We start from the raw sequence: 18,591 nt of genomic DNA on the forward strand, positions 1-18,591 counted from the left end.
AGTCATTTTAATTACAAATAAATCTCAAAGTACATGGTCAAAACACACACCACCACTTTTCGTTTAAATGTAAGGATGTGTGTGTGAGATTCAGGGCATAAGGCAAAGCCGATTAGAAAATAACTTTTAGAGCCCCGTTCACTTTTTCTTTGTTCTGGGAACACATGAGCCAACGGGAAAGGGGAGGAGCCTTAGGCTCCCTTGTGAGCAACTCAGCATCCGAGCTGATGGAGAGGTACATCTCAGGCTTTAGATACGCTACTGATAGAAACTTTAAAGAACTTCATTTAAAATAGAGAAAACCCCAGAAAAACAAACACCTGAAGAGAAAAAGGTCACCCTTCGTTTTTATTGAGACAATCACAAAAACAGCAACAATCCCAGCTATGAATGAAAGTCTGTTCTGTTGGTTCAACTCTCTCACTGTTCATCATGAACCCAACCACACTGTCTCTGTGGAAAAGCATGCTGGTTAACAGGAAATGGGGCTGATGTGTCTCCTTCAGCCACCGGAGGCTCGTTGCAGAACGATGTCAACATTTGACAACTCGGTGTGTGACCTCATAGATTCCCACTGACTCGCTGACCTTCTCATCATAGTCCGTCCAGTCCTAAATGGTTCAAAATGAAGATTTGCACAAAAGAGGATGAACAAAGGAAGAAGCAATGTGGCTGCCATTGTCCAGTGAGAGCAAAGGATCAGAATGCGATGAAAGGATCAGAGGCATCAGACAGGACGCTCCAGATGCACATACCTTTTCTAGTAGGTTGACTTCTGGAAACGGCGTTCCTGACTCTGCTCCTTCTGCAGCAAAGCCTGCCTGGAGGAAACGAGTCAGATGGCTTTTAGCTACTCTCATTTAATTATAACAGATTTAAATGGAGATCCGTTTTTATTTAGGGGGGAAAGGGCAAAGATGGGACACGAGCTGATGATTAAAGGGACTTTACGGAGTTTTGAATTTTTATGCTCGTGATTGCCCCCTCAGGCCAAAAGCGTAACGGCAGCTTCAATAGTAGGCTCGTGCACGAGGCGCGCATGCTGTACGTGCACACTCCTTAATGAAAATAACAGCTGAGACAGTCCCGTGTGTGTGTGTGTGTGGGGGGGGGGGGGGGGCACAGAGGACAGGAGAACGCGCAGCTAATTAATTAAATAATTTGGTTCTGTAGCTTTCTCTTCAGCACAGCCGACAAAGGTTTATGATGGGTCAGTCCTCCTGCATGCTCAGATCATTCCCTTCCCTTGCTTGAAAAATTGTTCCAAAATGAAAGTTGAACCCACATCTTTTTTATCTGTGAATTCAATGCCGTTCAGCAAGTCTCAAAGAAAAATTTGGGCGTCTTACTGTAAAAAATATACCATTAATGTAAAAAAGAAACTCTAAATAAACTATGTTCACATCCAGAATCAAACCCAGGTCTTCTGCATGAGAGTCAGACATCTTACTAGCTACACTCTAGTAACATCCTTTGTATCTGTAACATTTATATCCTTGATGACAGCTGAAACAACGTTCAAAGAACGGTTCGGAGTGAAAATGGCTATTTTGTTGCTAATTAGCAGGAAATATCTAGAAGAAAGTTCTACAGAAAGTAGCTAAGGGTCCTCAGAAATGTAGCTAGCTTTGTCACTAGGCGTTAGGAACAGCGACAAAGTGGCACTGCCTCTCTCTCTGCTGCTAAAGCTACGGATAGCAAATGCTACGGGCGATGCCTGAGCGTGAACGCGCATGAAGCAGCCTGCTCGACCCGAGCATCTCTCTTTTTCTGTGATTTTACAGAAAAACAGGCAATCACAGTAAAAATGCCAGGGCTCATTCTACAGGACCAGGGCATTGCAGGAGAATGTATGAAGAAGACATTTATTATTTCTATACATGTTTTGGCTGTCAAACTTCCATAATGTCCCTTTAAATAAAGCTGACGATTAAAAAAATAACAAAATGTTGGAAAAGTTAGAGAGCTGTCTAAAGGAAACTCATATATGTGACCTCCAGGTGGTTAAAATATTGTTTTTATGTTTAGTAGACTAAACCCTTCATTTGCCGCAAGTTGGTTTTTGTAAATATTATTTGCTGGTTGGTGTCTTTGATTGCATTTGATTTATCTAGTATTGCTTGTTTGTTTTGGGGGAACATTTTAGGAAATATTAAATTTTTAAAAAGCTGCGAGCAAGTGGATTGTCAACATCACTCATTCATCAGTTGCATATAAGTGGGTGTTAACCCGGATGTGGACGTGGCGTTGGCATTCCAGCTGGCTTGGCGTGTTGCAGCAGACCAAACTTCCACGTAAGTGCGGGTATTTGGACTAAAAGTGATTAAATAAGAACGTGTCGCCTTAACAAACGCTTGTACATTTAGTCTATGGTCTTGCCGTGCCAAGCCTCTGCGTGACATGGCAAGAGGAGCAAGGTATTTGTTCTTTGTTTTTGTTTGTTGCTCCTGATTGTCAGCGATTGTCTTTCATTTGTAAATTATGCATTTTCAGTTTTCACGGTGTTTGCACAGTGACTGGCACCAGGTGCTCGGTGCGATTCTGGGTAATGAGATGTGTGCATCTGCAGCCTGACGCAAATAAAAAGTTGCACGCGTCGAAGCTCTCCTCCTTATTTCTCTTGGATGCCAAGGGGCAGCAACAAAATTAATAAAACTGAATTCTAGTGACAACAAAATAAAGGATATATGTGCTGCCTCTGTCTTGTTTCCTTTTGCTACCCACCATGGTCTTTTGTATTTTTCATGTGTGAATAAGGGACCCCAGCCTTGCCCAGTGGGTATTAAAATATTAAAATCTAAATGAGTCACTCTGCAGACCCTACTGGTTTACTGGGAGAAACAATAACATAACTAAGATATAAGAAAACAAAAAGGCTGCTACTCTGTATGATGGGTTTCAGCTTGATGACTTCACTCACACGTGCATCAGAATCTACGCCAACCAGCTGGCGGCCGAAGCCCAAAACACTGCATCTGAAAAGTTAACTGAACACAGGTGAGGCTTAAAGCTTCTTACTTGTGGTTGGAAATCAACCGGCTCCAATCCTCGACACTCGAACTGCACCATGGTCTTGAAGGTCTCGTTGTCCTCAGCCTGAATCCAGCAAAAACACAAAGTCCCATTTAGTCGTCACACACACACACACACACACAGGTGTGTGGTGAAATTTGTTCTCCGCATTTGACCCATCCCCTGGGGGAGCGGTGAGCTGCAGACAAGCCGCGCTCGGGAACTATTTGGTGGTTTAACCCCCCAATCCAACCCCTTAATGCTGAGTGTCAAGCAGGGAGGCATTGGTCCCATTTTTTCAAAGTCTTTGGTCTGACCAGGAGTCGAATCCCTGATCTCCCGATCTCAGGGCGGACACTCTACCACTAGGCCACTGAGTCGGTGATGGGCACTCAGCAGGGTGTCACTTCTTCATCTGATTGTTTTAATCAATATTAAATCTTTTAAAAACTACCAACAGCTTTTAGAGAACTGACCTAAAACCATAATAGTCCCTAACCTATAGGCGGCAACAGCATCAAAGCAGAAACACACACACACACACACACACACACACCTGGTCAAAAGTTTTAGAACGCCCCAATTTTCCCCATTTTTTATTAGAAATGATGCAGTTTAATGTCACATTGCACTCTGAAATGAAAGCTTGGTACAAATAAGCAACTGGGAGTTAAAACATAAATCATGGAATCAATTTATAGACCAAAGTGTATGCTAAACTTTTGACTCAGCCACCTTTGGCAGATGTAACAGCTGATATCTGTTGCAGAAGTTCCCATAAATGTGTGGCACTTGTAGGTTGCTTTGCTTTCACTCTTCTGTCCAGTTCATCCCAAACCAGCTCCATGGGGTTTAAGTCTGGAGGCTGTGCCGGCTACTCCATGTTTACAAGCTTACCATCTTGTTCTTCTTTCCCGAGGTGCTTCTGGCGTAGCTTGCACTTATGTTTTGGGTCGTTATCTTGCTGTAGGATGAACCCCTGACCAACTAGGCGCATACCAGAGGGTACTGCATGGCGCTGGAGAATGCTGTGGTAGTCGTTTTGGTTCAGGGTGCCTCTCACTCTGTACAAGTCACCGACCCTGGATTATGCAAAACATCCCCAGACCATCACACTTCCTCCTCCATGTTTGAAAGTTGATGCCACACACAGTGGAACTATCCTTTCACCTACTCAACGGCGTACAAAGATCCTGCATGAACCGAAGATTTCAAATTTGGACTCATCAGTCCATAATACCTTCCTCCAGTCTTCAGTAGTCCAATGGCGGGGTTTCATGGCCCAGGCAAGCCTCTTTCTCTTATTCTGATGTCTTAGCAGTTGCTTTCTTGCTGCAACCCATCCAGTCAAACCTGCAGCTCCAAGTCTTCTTTTCAAAGATGAAACTGAGACTTGCTTACTACGACCACAATTAAGCTGTGCTGGAAGCTGTTGTCCTGTGAGCTGCCCATCACACAAGCTGTTAACTCTCAGAAACTTGTCCTCTGATGTGGCTGTGGCTTTAGATCTGCCAGACTTCTCCCGGCAGTTTGACCCCATTTTCTAAGTGCCTTTTGATGGTGAAGGAAACTGTACTCACCGACACCTTGACTTTCATTGCTATTTTAATACAGTGCAGTCGTCCCGTCTCCTTCGCAGAAAATAATCTTCAGAGCATGATGTTTCCACCCCCATGCTTCACAGTAGGAATGTGTTATTAATAGAAGGGATAAGTGTTCTTGGGATGCAACTAATCCTTCTTTTCCCTCCAAACATGGCAAGTGGTGTTTAGACCTGTTTTGATCTCATCTGACCACATGACTTTCTCCCATGCCTCCTCTGGATCACCCAGATGCTCACTGGCAAACTTCAGATGGGCCTGCACATGTCATGACTTGAGCAAGGGAACCTTCAATGCAATGCATGATTCTAAACCATGACAGGGTAGTGTTCCACAAACAGTAAACTTTGAAACATGCATGCCAGGACTCCAAATTGTCCTTGGGTGTCTCTCGCCTGATGACTGCTGTAGAAAAACACCAGCTTCCTATGACTCTACTGAGGATGAAACGGAATCAGAAATTGAATGATTGAATGATCTTAACTGGTACTGAGCAGTGCATTAGTGCATTTGGGTATTACAGAAGCTGCTAGTGTAGCATCAGAGTGTTTCCCGTGTAGTTGTGTTGAATCGGAACAAACTGGAGAGCTTTACTTACATTATAAGGAGTTATTGTATCTCCCAGGATGTCTGTAAACACAAAGTAAACACTCTGGGTAAAACTAGTGTGTTTTTAATCTGATTAAATCTAAACCGAACCTTGTTTACCTATGGAGTTTTCTCTTCCACAGAGTTTACACTTTTGCACCATGCTGGCACTTCCTCGCCCCCCCTTTAAAGGAACACTTTCCTACGAACACACAGAACAACCGTTGGATCCCGAGCACGTGAAGGGTTCTGTTAAACCAGTGAACGGAACTCACCGCTAGCGTCACGTACTGCCATTTATCCGGGATCTCGCCACAGTTTCCACACTTAAGCTAAACGAGAGAGCGTGGCAACATGACGCATCACTTTCGAGGCCAGAAAAATGTAAATAATGTTAATCACATAAAATCAGTTGAACCTGAATGGAAGACAGCTCTGAAACTAACATTTACGTAACACGGATGTAGGTTATAAACAAACGAGCAATGTGAACAATTAACAAGTACGGATTTTGCAAAAAATAAACAAAACACAGCATGCTAGCTTAATGGGCAACAGCACCTTGAGAAACCAGCGGAAGTCTTCACCTAACGGTCTCACGTTGGTGACGTTCTCCAGAGTGGCTTTAAACTGGAGGCCGAATTTCTGTTAAGCATAAAAACAATGAAGAGTTAAGCCTAAAGTCGAAATCTAGTGAAGGCGCTTAGAAAATACCACCGCAGCGAGTCGACCACAGAACGTACCACCATCTTCACGTTCACCTGACGCACGACGCTGACGCGTTCCCCTGCCGCGTTCAAGACTCTCCGTGAATTCCAAACTCGAGGCTAAAATAAAGAAAGTGGTATTGGTGTAACATCGATACGTCATTAAGTCCTGTTTAACCCATAAACTGTATGGTTGAACCAGACAGATTTTTTTAAACATTGAACATGTGATTAGTTTCCAACCGTAACACTAAATTCATTTCATTTATATTTGACATTTATATTTATTTTTATATTCATATTTAATTTATATATAAATCATTTTTTAATATATGTCGATGATTTTACCACAAACACTCCCAATCTACGGAAGCTCTAAAGGGACAAACTAAAGCATGTGAGAGGTTGAAAAAGGTTGATGTGACCCAATGACAACTATTCGCTTCGACATGATTTATGTTGATGAATTAGTTTTTTCTTGTTTGTTTCCCCCGCTGGACTTAAGCAACTTGAAACATGTGAAGGACTCTTAAAACAATCTGTGCAAAGCTCAAACCATAAAGCAGTAAAAAAAAAAAAAAAGAACAGGTTATGCCGTTAATTTAACACTAACTAAATGTCCTCATTCTACAAAGTTTCTGTTTTAAAACTCAATATTTCTCTTTATTTTAGGTTAAATTCATTTCAGGGAGAAAATTTGAAATTTAAATTTACAAGGAAATGCTTCTGTATTCTAATTCCAAATCCTTGCTCATGTTGTATTTCATCCTCATTTGCAGCCAGAAGCATTTCATTCCACTGATGTCAGCATTATTAATAACTATAACTATATATCAGCTTTTCTCTGGGATGGACCCATGATTAACATGCTGTCCTCGTTATGAAAATGTTCAAATAGCCTGAAGTACCTTGTAACTGCTAACATAATACACATGTAAAAGGAAATACTTTATTGATGTGACTATAAAGGTTAACAGCTTGTATTCTGGTTCATTAAAAATGACTTGAATTATGTTTTTTCCTTGGTGTGTAATATGAGAGCTGAAAATTTGTGACAAACGGTTTAGTGTTAACTTTAGGGTGACGTGACCGCCACGAACGTATATTCTTAAAACTCACAGCTTCTACGCAAAAACCTTGAGTCTCTAAACATCCAGACTCTGGAGCAGAACATGAAAAATACACATAAATGACGAAAACTTCAATTAAATATGCAGAGAAGCAAGGGCTGTTTCTCAATATTGAAGTGCTTGTGTACTAGACAAGTTTGTTCTTGGCAAGGACACCAGAAAGTCTGTTCTACCGAGTACAGGAGGACGAGGACGGCATTTGGAACAGAACCATGCTCTGCTGTGTCCTGGCAACAAGCGCTGCTTCTTGCTGCAGTAAGAAAAACAACCTGACAGTCACCCCCTACATGAGTCTTCCTCCACTCCCACTTCCTGTTTGAAAAACGCAACAAATGCTGTTGCCTGGCAGACCGAGAGGGCGGAGTCACTAAAATATTCACACACACACAAGCTCATGACATTGTGACATCATAATGTACTAACGTCATCGGTCCTTGTCAGGAGATGTATCGGGTGCTGCAGTGCTGCGGCTTCCCATAGCAACGCAAGTCATACACCTAAAATGGCGCTAAGGGGGTGTGGTTGACATGCAGGTAATGTCTGACAAGGACCGACTGAGTCCTTCTAAGCCAATAGCAATGGCAGATTTAAATTCAAATGCAGTGCAGAATTTTTACCTGAAGATGGCGCAACATAGCCTAGTGAACTAGACCAAATTCTTGCTTTGCAAAGTTTGGTCTAGGCACGCTCCATTGGAACCTCAGCAGCTCCTACCAGGACTCTGGCTAGCCAATCACAGCTCTCTAGAGGGGTTTCAAACACATAAAGAGCTGTGATTGGTCCATAATGGTGGGCCAATCATAGTCCTTGAACCGTCACCTTATCGTGGTGGAGGAGTTTGAGTGCCCTAATGATCCTAGGAGCTATGTTGTCTGGGGCACTTAGTGCCCCTGGTAGGGTCTCCCATGACAAATTGGTCTTAGGTGAAGGGTGAGACAAAGAACGGTTCGAAGGATCTTTCATGGCGGATAAAACGAAGAGTCGGAGTACCCGGCCCGGAGGGTTACCGGGGTCCCACCCTGGAGCCAGGCCTGGGTTTGGGGCCCGTGAGCGAGCGCCTGGTGGCCGGGCTTTCGCCCATGGGGCCCGGCCGGGCCCAGCCGGGCCCAGCCTGAACCGGATACATGGGCTCGTCAAACTGTGGACCCACCACCCGCAGGAGGAACATGAAGGGTCCGGTGCAATGCGAATCGGGTGGCAGACCAAGGCGGGAGCCTTGGCGGTCCAATCCCCGGACAAGAAAACTAGTTTTTGGGACATGGAACGTCACCTCGCTGGCGGGGAAGGAGCCGGAGCTTGTGGCAGAGGTTGAGCGGTACCGCCTAGATATAGTCGGACTCACCTCGACACATTGCATTGGCTCTGGAACCCGAGACCTGGAGAGGGGTTGGACACTCTACTTTGCTGGAGTTGCTCCGGGTGAGAGGCGGAGGGCTGGGGTTGGCTTTTTGTTAGCCCCGAGACTCTCTGCCTGTGTGTTGGGGTTTACCCCGGGGGATAAGAGGGTAGCTTCCTTGCGCCTTCGGGTCGGGGAACGGGTCCTGACTGTTGTTTGTGCTTATGGGCCAAATATCAGTTCAGAGTACCCACCCTTTTTGGAGTCCCTGGGACGAGTGCTAGATAGTGCTCCATCAGGGGACTCCATTGTCCTGCTGGGGGACTTCAATGCTCACGTGGGCAATGACAGCTTGACCTGGAGGGGTGTGATTGGGAGGAACGGCCCACCTAATCTGAACTCGAGCGGTGTTTTGTTATTGGACTTCTGTGCAAGCCGCAGTTTGGCCATAACGAACACCATGTTCGAACATAAGGATGCCCACCGGTACACTTGGTACCAGGGCAGCCTAGGTCACAGGTCGATGATAGATTTTGTAGTCGTATCATCTGACCTGCGGCCGTATGTTTTGGACACCCGAGTGAAGAGAGGGGCGGAGCTGTCAACTGATCACCACCTGGTGGTGAGATGGATCAGATGGCAAGGGAACATGCCGCGTAGACCTGGCAGACCCAAACGCATAGTGAGGGTCTGCTGGGAACGCCTGGCAGAAGAACCTGTCAAGACGGTCTTCAATTCCCACCTCCAGCAGAGCTTTGACCACGTCCCGAGAGCAGTGGAGGACATTGAGTCCGAGTGGGCCTTGTTCCACTCTGCGATTGTCGAGGCGGCCGTTGCTAGCTGTGGTCGTAAGGTGGCCGGTGCCAGTCGTGGTGGCAACCCCCGTACCCGCTGGTGGACACCAGAGGTTCGGGGAGCCGTCAGGCTGAAGAAGGAGGCCTACAGGGCGTGGCTGGTCTGTGGGTCTCCGGAGGCAGCAGACAGGTACCGGATAGCCAAGCGGGGTGCAGAAGTGGCAGTTGCCGAGGCAAAATCTCGGGCGTGGGAGGAGTTTGGTGAGGCCATGGAGAAAGACTATCGATCGGCTCCAAAGAGGTTCTGGCAAACTGTCCGGTGCCTCAGGAGAGGAAGGCAGCAACTCGCTCACACTGTTTACAGTGGGGATGGGGAGCTGCTGACGTCAACTGAGGCTATAGTCGGACGGTGGAAGGAATACTTTGAGGAGCTCCTCAATCCCACCAATGCGCATTCCGAGGAGGAACCAGAGCTGGGAGGCCTGGGGATGGACTGTCCGATCTCGGGGGCAGAAGTTGCTGAGGTAGTCAAACAACTACACAGCGGCGGAGCCCCGGGGGCGGATGAGGTTCGTCCTGGGTATCTCAAGGCTATGGATGTTGTAGGGCTGTCATGGTTGACACGTCTCTACAACATTGCGTGGTCATCGGGGGCAGTTCCTAGGGAGTGGCAGACCGGGGTGGTGGTCCCCATCTTTAAAAAGGGTGACCTGAGGGTGTGTTCCAACTATAGGGGGATCACACTCCTCAGCCTCCCTGGAAAGGTCTACGCCAAGGTACTGGAGAGGAGGGTCCGATCGATAGTTGAATCTCAGATAGAGGAGGAGCAATGTGGTTTTCGTCCTGGCCGTGGAACTGTGGACCAGCTCTATACCCTTGCAAGGGTGATGGAGGGGGCATGGGAGTTTGCCCAACCAATCCACATGTGCTTTGTGGATTTGGAGAAGGCTTATGACTGTGTCCCCAGGGGCACCCTGTGGGGGACGCTCCAGGAGTATGGGGTGGGTGGCTTTCTGTTAAGGGCCATTCAGTCCCTTTACCAGAGGAGCGTGAGTTTGGTCCGCATAGCCGGTAGTAAGTCGGACCTGTTCCCGGTGAGGGTTGGACTCCGCCAGGGCTGCCCTTTGTCACCGGTTCTGTTCATCACTTTTATGGACAGAATTTCTAGACGCAGCCGTGGTGTGGAGTGTGTCGAGTTTGGTGGCAGGAGAATCTCGTCTCTGCTTTTTGCGGATGATGTGGTCCTCCTAGCTTCATCCAGCTCTGACCTTCAGCTCTTGCTGGGTAGGTTCGCGGCCGAATGTGAAGCGGCTGGGATGAGGATCAGCACCTCCAAATCTGAGACCATGGTTCTCGACCGGAAAAGGGTGGCTTGCCACCTCCGGGTCGGGGGAGAGGTCCTACCTCAAGTGGAGGAGTTTAAGTATCTCGGGGTCTTGTTCACGAGTGAGGGTAGGAGGGATCGGGAGATCGACAGGCGGATTGGTTCGGCGTCTGCAGTGATGTGGACGCTGAGCCGATCTGTCGTGGGGAAGAGGGAGCTGAGCCAGAAAGCCAGGCTCTCGATTTACCGGTCGATCTACGTCCCAATCCTCACCTATGGTCATGAGCTTTGGGTAATGACCGAAAGAACGAGATCGCGGATACAAGCGGCCGAAATGAGTTTCCTCCGTAGGGTGGCCGGGCTCAGCCTTAGAGATAGGGTGAGGAGCTCGGACATTCGGGAGGGACTCGGAGTAGAACCGCTGCTCCTCCGGATCGAAAGGAGCCAGTTGAGGTGGTTTGGGCATCTGGTCAGGATGCCTCCTGGACGCCTCCCCGGGGAGGTGTTTCGGGCATGTCCTGCTGGCAGAAGGCCCCCGGGTCGACCCAGGACACGTTGGAGAGGTTACATCTCCAATCTGGTCCGGGAACGCCTTGGGGTCCTGCCGGAGGAGCTGGTGGACAAGGCCGGGGAGAGGACGGCCTGGAGCTCCCTAATTGGGATGCTGCCCCCGCGACCCGGACCCGGATAAGCGGAGGAAGACGAAGACAATCATAGTGCTCTATCTGCTTAGTGAACAAATCACAGAGCTTTATCGCTTTGTGGGCCAATCAGGGCACTCTATATGCCTGGTGGGTGGGATGATGCAACAGAGTGAAACAAGAGTATGTCACATTCATTGTCCAGTGGAATGTGGAGATCATTTGAAAGACAACGGTAGAACCCGACCCACAACCGAGAGCCGTCAATGGAGCATGGCCAGACAGACTAAATAATACATTTATTTAGTCTGGCTTGCCAGGCTAGGCGCAACATTGAGTTTTAGGCAGAATTTTTACATTACCTTGTTATACAAACATTACGTTATTTTACATGTTAGCACATCAAGAGGAATGAAAAAAAAAAACATTTTAAGCTAATTTGCTTTGCAAATTAAGGAATGCACCTTTAACTAAGATTCACTAAAGTGCCAAATTATTGGGTACACGTGCCTACAGCAAGATTAGACACTCATTTATTTCGATTATCAGGAAATAAAAAGTTGAGTTTTGGGGTGACTTGCACTTTAAATAACAAAAACGTATTATTTGTATTACATTTGGCCCACTTTTGATCAAAACTATTAAAATGTTAGCATTTCCCACTCTTTAATGAATAAAAAGACAGCTGTGGTGCTTTTATTTTGGTAGTGGGTTTGCTAATTAACATTTTATTTTGAAGAGTAAAACCCAAACACAGCAAAATTTACAGATTACACCTGATAATTTGTGGATGGAGCAAGAACACATCTGGGAATTTGAGTTAACTTGCCATGATGCATACTTAGGATTGGAAGTCCTTGGGCTGTCATTGATGACATTTTACAAGGACGTGAGTACACAAGTACAGATTGAGAAACGTCCTATGGACGCGCGCGAGCCTTGTTTGGATTGTAAGGGACTGAATCCACCTGAGAATCATTCGTGGAGCCGGTGTACCACAGGGAAGAGCAGCACTTGGTCAAGCAGGGATTCATCAGGAAAGCTCTGATGTTCTAAACTAGAGTTCTATTAAACACTGAAACCAAAACCTTTTCCTCACCAACACGTACCTAAATAACGAAATTTCAGATATTTAATCAGTTTATTTACTTTCAAAGCAACTGACTTCAATTACATTTCAGTCCCAAGATCTTCAGCCGTACAGTACAGCTCATTCATTCAATTGCACTAAACAAATACAGAAAACAGCATAGAAAACTGAATCAGTATTATCTTACAAGTGATCATTTCTACTGTGTGTTCTGTGTGACCCTGAGGCGACCCGGAGGCTGTGGTGGGTCTTCACGATTAGTAGCCACGCACCTGGAATGACTGCTATTGCTGTGGCTCACAACCCCACCTGTAATTCAGATGACTTGCTTCTAACCTGAGTAAGAATATGACACTGAAATCACAGCTGATGTGGCTGGTTGAATACTTGTAAAGCATCAAAACTGGGAGGTAAGAACACAACCCACTTAAATCAAAATGATTTAGCCCGAAATTTGGATGAAGAAATGTTTAATTTAAACTAGATGGAGACAAGAAACCACAAACAAATCCCACCAATCTGGGTAGCAGCCAGATAAACCTCACCATCTGCATGTTTCAGCACGAATGACCCAACACTAACCACTGAAGTCAGACCAAGACTGCAGCGAGAAACACTTCCCAGATTGTCAACATCAAGTGCAAATTTTTGATCAGTTTCCAATTCTCACCCCTCAGGTTTTAACCCGCCCAACACGTCTGAGACGACGGAGACATCGAGGATTTGGCTTTCATCAGACAGAATAAATAGTTTCCCCTCATTTATTATTGACAAGGGGTGCAACTGAGCAGCAGGAGACATTAAGAAAAAAAAAAAAATTAGGGAGGAGCGTCTGGGATTAACTTAACCCTGCAGTCTTAAACAAGACCTTTTCCCTCCAAATGGAAATTTAAATCAAAGTTTCACAAATACAATATAACTGATGGTTTCAACACAAGGCATTCAATTCCTTTTTCCACGTCTGTTTTGCTCTTAAATACAACGATGCCGAGTGGCATTATTTACAGCACGACACCCCCCCTCCCTCCGCTCGGTTGAGAGAGGTGCCGTGAGGTCAATGAGGGCGGCTGCTGGACTCAGACGTTCGCCGCTGCCTCGGAGTTGGACTGTGTCCGTTAGTGCAGCCGTTGTGACGCTTGCTTAGTCCTCCGTTCAGAATGTCCTGGATGTGTTGAACTATTAAGTTAATGGCCACTGCGAAAAGGACAGAGACAGTTACACAAAACTGGAATAAATACAAGACCTATCAGACCTTCAAAAAGCACACGGAAGCTGTGAGTTCTCAGTCCCACATAACTAATGGGCTTAAGCTTTGTTTGGACCAGGAAGAATCTGGAAAGTCTACAAGAGTCTGAATACTTTGTCTGACTGAAGGTGGAGGGACAGGACCAAATCAGGACAGTGTTTGTGTCCCACAGCAGACAACACAAAGTCCGTTTCCACAATAATCCCACTGTCTTACCAAGGTTATCCGCTCCTCGTGGGATTATCACGTCTGCATACTTCTTTGTCTGGTACAGAGAAATGAAAATAACACAGTTAACTTAAAAATGAAGCTCATAAGATCTCCTACACAGTGCCCTCTAGTGGACCGTATTTCTATCAGCGGCAGAGGTGGAAAGTAACAAATTACATTTACTCATGTTACTGTAATGGAGTAGCTTTTTTGTATATTTATACTTTTTAAGTCGTTTTCAAAATCTGTACTTTTACTTTAGTAAGTTTTTTAAAAAGATTTGTAATTCGCTACATTTTAAATAATATCCGTTACTGAGTAAAAATAAATTGTAGGCTTAATAAATTAAAAATATTACGTGTAGCAGCGTCGGAACAGGAAGGGACACCTGCATGAGCGCCGCGTCTAAACCGTGGGGGGTGTGGGTGTACACTTCTGCTCTAAAACATCAGTTCAGTCCCTCAACTCGCTGTTTACCTCCTCTCTCCCTCCTCTGTGGGTTGGAACCCACACCTACGCGCACCGGTGTGACGTCATCACAATTCTGCTGGGTTCGGTAACCAGACTCTGTTCCGTGTTTGAAACGTGTTTCTCTACCGCTCCGCACGGAAGCGGCAAAATAACGTTTAGCGCTCCTAACAAGCGGATTCTCAGCGCTTTGCTCATAAAACAGAAGACCTGCAGGCCTCTGTGAGTTAAAACATCCTGATACTGTTCAGGTGTAAACATTGTGCTCCATCCCTGTGTTTGAACTCAGAAGATGCTTCTTGATCCCACAGATATGTGATGATTTAACTAGTTTCTTTATTTTACTCCAGAATACGAGATTAAAGTATTACTAAAGTAGTTCAATGTAGTTAAATTAGTCATGACGTGTGTGTGTGTGTGTTGCACATATAGGACTGCATGAGACAGCGTGGTTTCATCAAATCCATGCATCCTATATCTTGGCTGAAGTAATGGCTCAGGAAAATAACTTATATTTCATACATAATGACGTCTCTGCAGTGTTTATGATAATATTTTATCTTATCTTTGGTCTGGGAGGTGTAACTTATCATGACACAAGCCTTTTAAAACATGTTAAAGTGTTACAAGACGAGATAAATGCATGAATGTAAAGTTCATGTTTGGAGACCAACCTTCACAGTTTGGAGGCTCACGCTGGTGAGGAGACACCGTTAGTTCTAGTAACACCTGGGCTCCCAAGGCCTCTTCTGACAGGATGGACGTTACGGGACCCTCAAGGATTCCAGTTGGATGATTGGAGGATTATTTAGGAGGATTGGAATGAACAAACTGATTTCAGTGGTGAAGGGTTAAATGAGTGAGTGAACCCACCACCAAGGATGAACTCTGCTAACTTTAAAAATCAGCTGCTCTAAATAAGCATGAAGGTCAGAGAGGAGCTCTAGGACGGACATGGATAAAGGAACTGTAATGTAGAGGTAAAGTAGGGCAGGGCCAACGTTAGCAGCGGTCATACGGTCCATCTGAAATGTCTGACTTTCATTTAGCTCGTTATGTGACAGGTTAGAGCACAGTCTCATGTTAGAGTTTTGTCATGAGGACATTGAGATACCTCACACACTGATGGTGTCTAAAAAATATTTTTTTCTCAAAATAAAGAATAATTTTAATCACAATTGAAACTTACCATCCTAGAAAAACCTCGTCCAATCAATGTGCACGTCCTGTTCTCACTGACTGGATAGAAATCCTTCCATCAAGCTGTGTGTGTTTGTGTGTGTGTGTGTGTGCACGTGCATACGAGCGAATTGTGAACTGGCGCTGTGATTTAGCACTACTTAGATGTAGCCATCCTTACGCTGACAAAAATGTAACTAAGTAACTTTTACTTTGAGTACATTTTGTTTACGATACTTTTTACTTTTACTTGAGTAAAACTTTAGGCAAGAACTTTTACTTGTACTTGAGTAAATAAATATCAAAGTATTGGTACTCGTACTTAAGTAGGAAATTTTAGAACTCTTTCCACCTCTGATCAGCGGTAACCTTCAGGGATTTACTTACCGGTAAACAGAACTCCTCAAAGGCCGGTTTTACAAAGGTGATGTACTGACTCAGAACCTGGTCTAGATCTCTGCCACGCTCATTGATGTCCCTCAGAACTGAAACAGAAACAAGGCACAGAGCAGGCTTCGAGTCAGAAATGTGACTAACGTAATCAGCAGCTGCTACAGTTCAGCCAGCTCCATCTCCACACCTCGACGTGAGAGCCGTGTGTCTGGATCTGTGTCAACAAACAGCTTCATCTGGAACAGATCTCTGATTTCCTGGGAGTAGAACATGAGGATGCCCTCAAACAGGACCACATCAGCTGGATACACGGTAACAAACTCATCTCCCCTGGAACAACACACAGAGAAGTTGCCCACTCCCTGCAAGTGATTTATTACAACACACGACAGGCGGCTCTATTCTGAAGGTCAGAGCTCGCTTTAGTTTCAGGAACTGGTTACTGAACACCAGAGCTTTTCCCTGTGAGGATACATAATAAAGGGAGTTGGAGAAACCGAGGAAACAAGGAAGTGCTCACCTGGAATGAGTGACAAAGTCATAAATGGGGATGTGAACGGTCTTCCCCTGCAGTATCTGCCTGAGTGTTTGCATGATCAGCTCATTGTCAAAGGCATCTAGGGAAAGGAAGATGCATCCCAAGGTGTTACTGAGAACTCAAACAAACATAGTTACACCAATAAGAAACCACATCATACAGAAACGGGTGAGAAGTTCAGTTTGAGGCCTGAGACAGCTGCTGTTTCTGAGGAACCCTAAACTAGCTGAGAACAGAAGCAGCAGCCAACAGTATAAAATATACCTCCAAAAACTGGTTCTGCCCCCCTGGCATCAACTACAGGAGGCATAAAGGGCATTACATTTCTACAACAGTCCCACCTATCCTGATATGCATGAACATCAAATGTTTTGAAAGAGAGCGACAAATTAACCGGTTAAGTAGTAAAACGAGCTGGAATAGAAGCCATCCAACTTTTAGGTTGGGTCTAAAACAAAGGGGCTGAAGTGTCGTTTTAGTACCTGGATGATCAAAGTTGAACTGGCCCTTAAGCGCCTTGGCTTTCTGCTCTGGAGTCAGCGCTTTGTAGAAGCTGTCCTGGCTCAGGATTGCTACCTGGCGCTGGTGGTGGTCAATCTTGTTCTGTCCCAGCAGCTCCATGATCTTCTCACATACTGAGGACTACAGGAAACAAAATCCAAACAGAAACATGGGAAAGTGTAAATATTCATAGGGCTGAATATATCCCAATTAACACTAAACTTTATACTAGAGAATTAACCAATAGGCAATGTCTCACCTTTCATGGAATAAACAGAAAAACTGCCCTGAGGCCGCCCGTGCACGCCCTCACTGACCTCCCCAACCAAAAGGATCTCATGCCCGCTGCTGACTAGGCATTCCCCTGCTGCCTGAGGCCCAGGGCCCTTTGTGCCAATTAAAACTGTCCTACAATAAATCCATGTGCTCCTCAAAACCTGGAAGTTTGTCTTGTCAGTCAAATCCTGACAAGGTGAAGTGCTGACACATCACCGAGTCCTGACTGAACCATGTTAAGTCTTAGAAAATAAAACTATATTTTACCGTTGAGATAAATTTCCATTAGCACGATCCGTTTACTTACAATTAAACAGATGAATTAGCACATTTAGTGTTGTGCCTTAAATATAAAAAAATAAATAAATGAAAAGCTACGTCATAATGAAGTTTAGCTACGTCTTTGTTTTAAATTTTAACGCTAAATCATCCGCAGAGTGACGTTGGCTGAGCGCAGCCTACGCAGCTGCTCGAACAGGTCAGAACAACAAAAGATAAAATCTTTCACTCGGTGTCTGGGAAGCGGGGACCTATTTTCCACGAAACAACGCTCAGACTGTGTTTAACTTTTACTTGAATGTTATTAAACAGACATTCTAGGTCAGGAAAAAGGGGAAAAACGTGTTTTTGTGTACACTGTTGTTGGAAGGCAGCGAGGTCCCGGATGTTTAGTTTAACTAGATCAGACAGGACAGTGTGGATGCACCTGGTGTTGTACCGAAAATGGACTACCGCTGCAAAAAGAACCTTCATGTTGGACAAAACGGACTTTATTCTTCAGCAACTCTGGGAAAATGGCTTTAAACAATTATTTTATTATGATCCAAATCTGTTAATAAAACATCAGATATCCCATCCCACTGAAAACAAACCCATATCACATTAAAATGATCGCCGACAAATTTAAAAACGCGTGAAAAACACTACACGTGTGCATCAGTTATACCGAATGTGGTGCGTTCACATGTGCTTCTCGGGATGGGGGTGCCGTTTTCCGCCACGACACTTACTGCTAGCATGTGACGAGTTTACCGTTAGCTAGCTGCTAACTAAGCTAACACCAGGAAACACAACAAACTGATACCGATATGAACATGTTTTATCTTAAACGGGGAGATATAAACGCGTTGAAGCCAAAGCTCGCACCGCCAGCTCTAGCGGAGACGTGGACGACTGCGAGCTGAACGTTGCGTCACTGAAAAGCCACGCGGTCAACAAGCAACCGGCAACAGCGACACCCATCAGCAGAAACTCAACTCAAAAATCAAACCGTGACATCTTATATTACGATTCAAAGAGCCAGCAAGAGCGCAAACCTTGCCGCTGGCAGTGCCGCCGGAGACACCGATGAGAAAAGGTTGCTGAATAACGTCGGTGTTCTCGTCACGACTGCTAAGTAGTGTCTCATTGTCCCCGGCCATACTTGCAATGAGCCCGAGGTGCTGAGCCGGTGTAGCAACATGACTGTGGACAAGCTCCTCCCACTTTACTGGCTCTACGTTTGTACGCCAAAATAATTTACGTAAATTCTAAATGCCAAACTTACTTTATATAAGT

General features: G+C 45.3%; 1 protein-coding gene across 4 annotated transcripts; it reads right to left on the minus strand.

The window, feature by feature from the left end:
* Positions 1 to 321: 321 nt before the first annotated feature.
* uck2b (uridine-cytidine kinase 2b) lies at positions 322 to 18,506 on the minus strand. 4 transcript variants are annotated; one of them, XM_015957667.3, is made up of 13 exons: positions 18,351 to 18,506; positions 16,740 to 16,899; positions 16,240 to 16,336; positions 15,907 to 16,049; positions 15,714 to 15,811; positions 5,945 to 6,028; positions 5,763 to 5,846; positions 5,477 to 5,533; positions 5,322 to 5,403; positions 5,212 to 5,243; positions 3,019 to 3,096; positions 756 to 821; positions 322 to 611 (listed from the first exon to the last, which is right to left on the minus strand). In XM_015957667.3, exons 1-13 carry the CDS (start codon positions 18,453 to 18,455, stop codon positions 534 to 536), a joined length of 1,164 nt encoding a protein of 387 aa, XP_015813153.1. In that variant the 5' UTR covers positions 18,456 to 18,506; the 3' UTR covers positions 322 to 533. The 4 variants fall into 4 exon arrangements, with proteins under 4 accessions (XP_015813153.1, XP_015813154.1, XP_015813155.1 ...); XM_015957668.3 differs by lacking the exon at positions 18,351 to 18,506 and adding an exon at positions 17,018 to 17,156; XM_015957669.3 differs by lacking the exons at positions 5,212 to 5,243; positions 5,322 to 5,403; positions 5,477 to 5,533.
* Positions 18,507 to 18,591: the final 85 nt, after the last annotated feature.

Source organism: Nothobranchius furzeri, chromosome 11 (genome assembly GCF_043380555.1).
Source record: "Nothobranchius furzeri strain GRZ-AD chromosome 11, NfurGRZ-RIMD1, whole genome shotgun sequence".
Lineage (NCBI taxonomy): Eukaryota > Metazoa > Chordata > Actinopteri > Cyprinodontiformes > Nothobranchiidae > Nothobranchius > Nothobranchius furzeri.

Bases quoted from the DNA above. Each gene is read 5' to 3' on its own strand.
- uck2b (XM_015957667.3), bottom strand. From the start codon at position 18,455: ATGGCCGGGGACAATGAGACACTACTTAGCAGTCGTGACGAGAACACC. The intron at 5,534-5,762 runs GTGCTGTTGCCC...TCTCTCGTTTAG, and splicing joins ACTTCCGCTGGTTTCTCAAG to CTTAAGTGTGGAAACTGTGG. The intron at 5,244-5,321 runs GTAAACAAGGTT...TTGTGTTTACAG, and splicing joins TGGAAGAGAAAACTCCATAG to ACATCCTGGGAGATACAATA.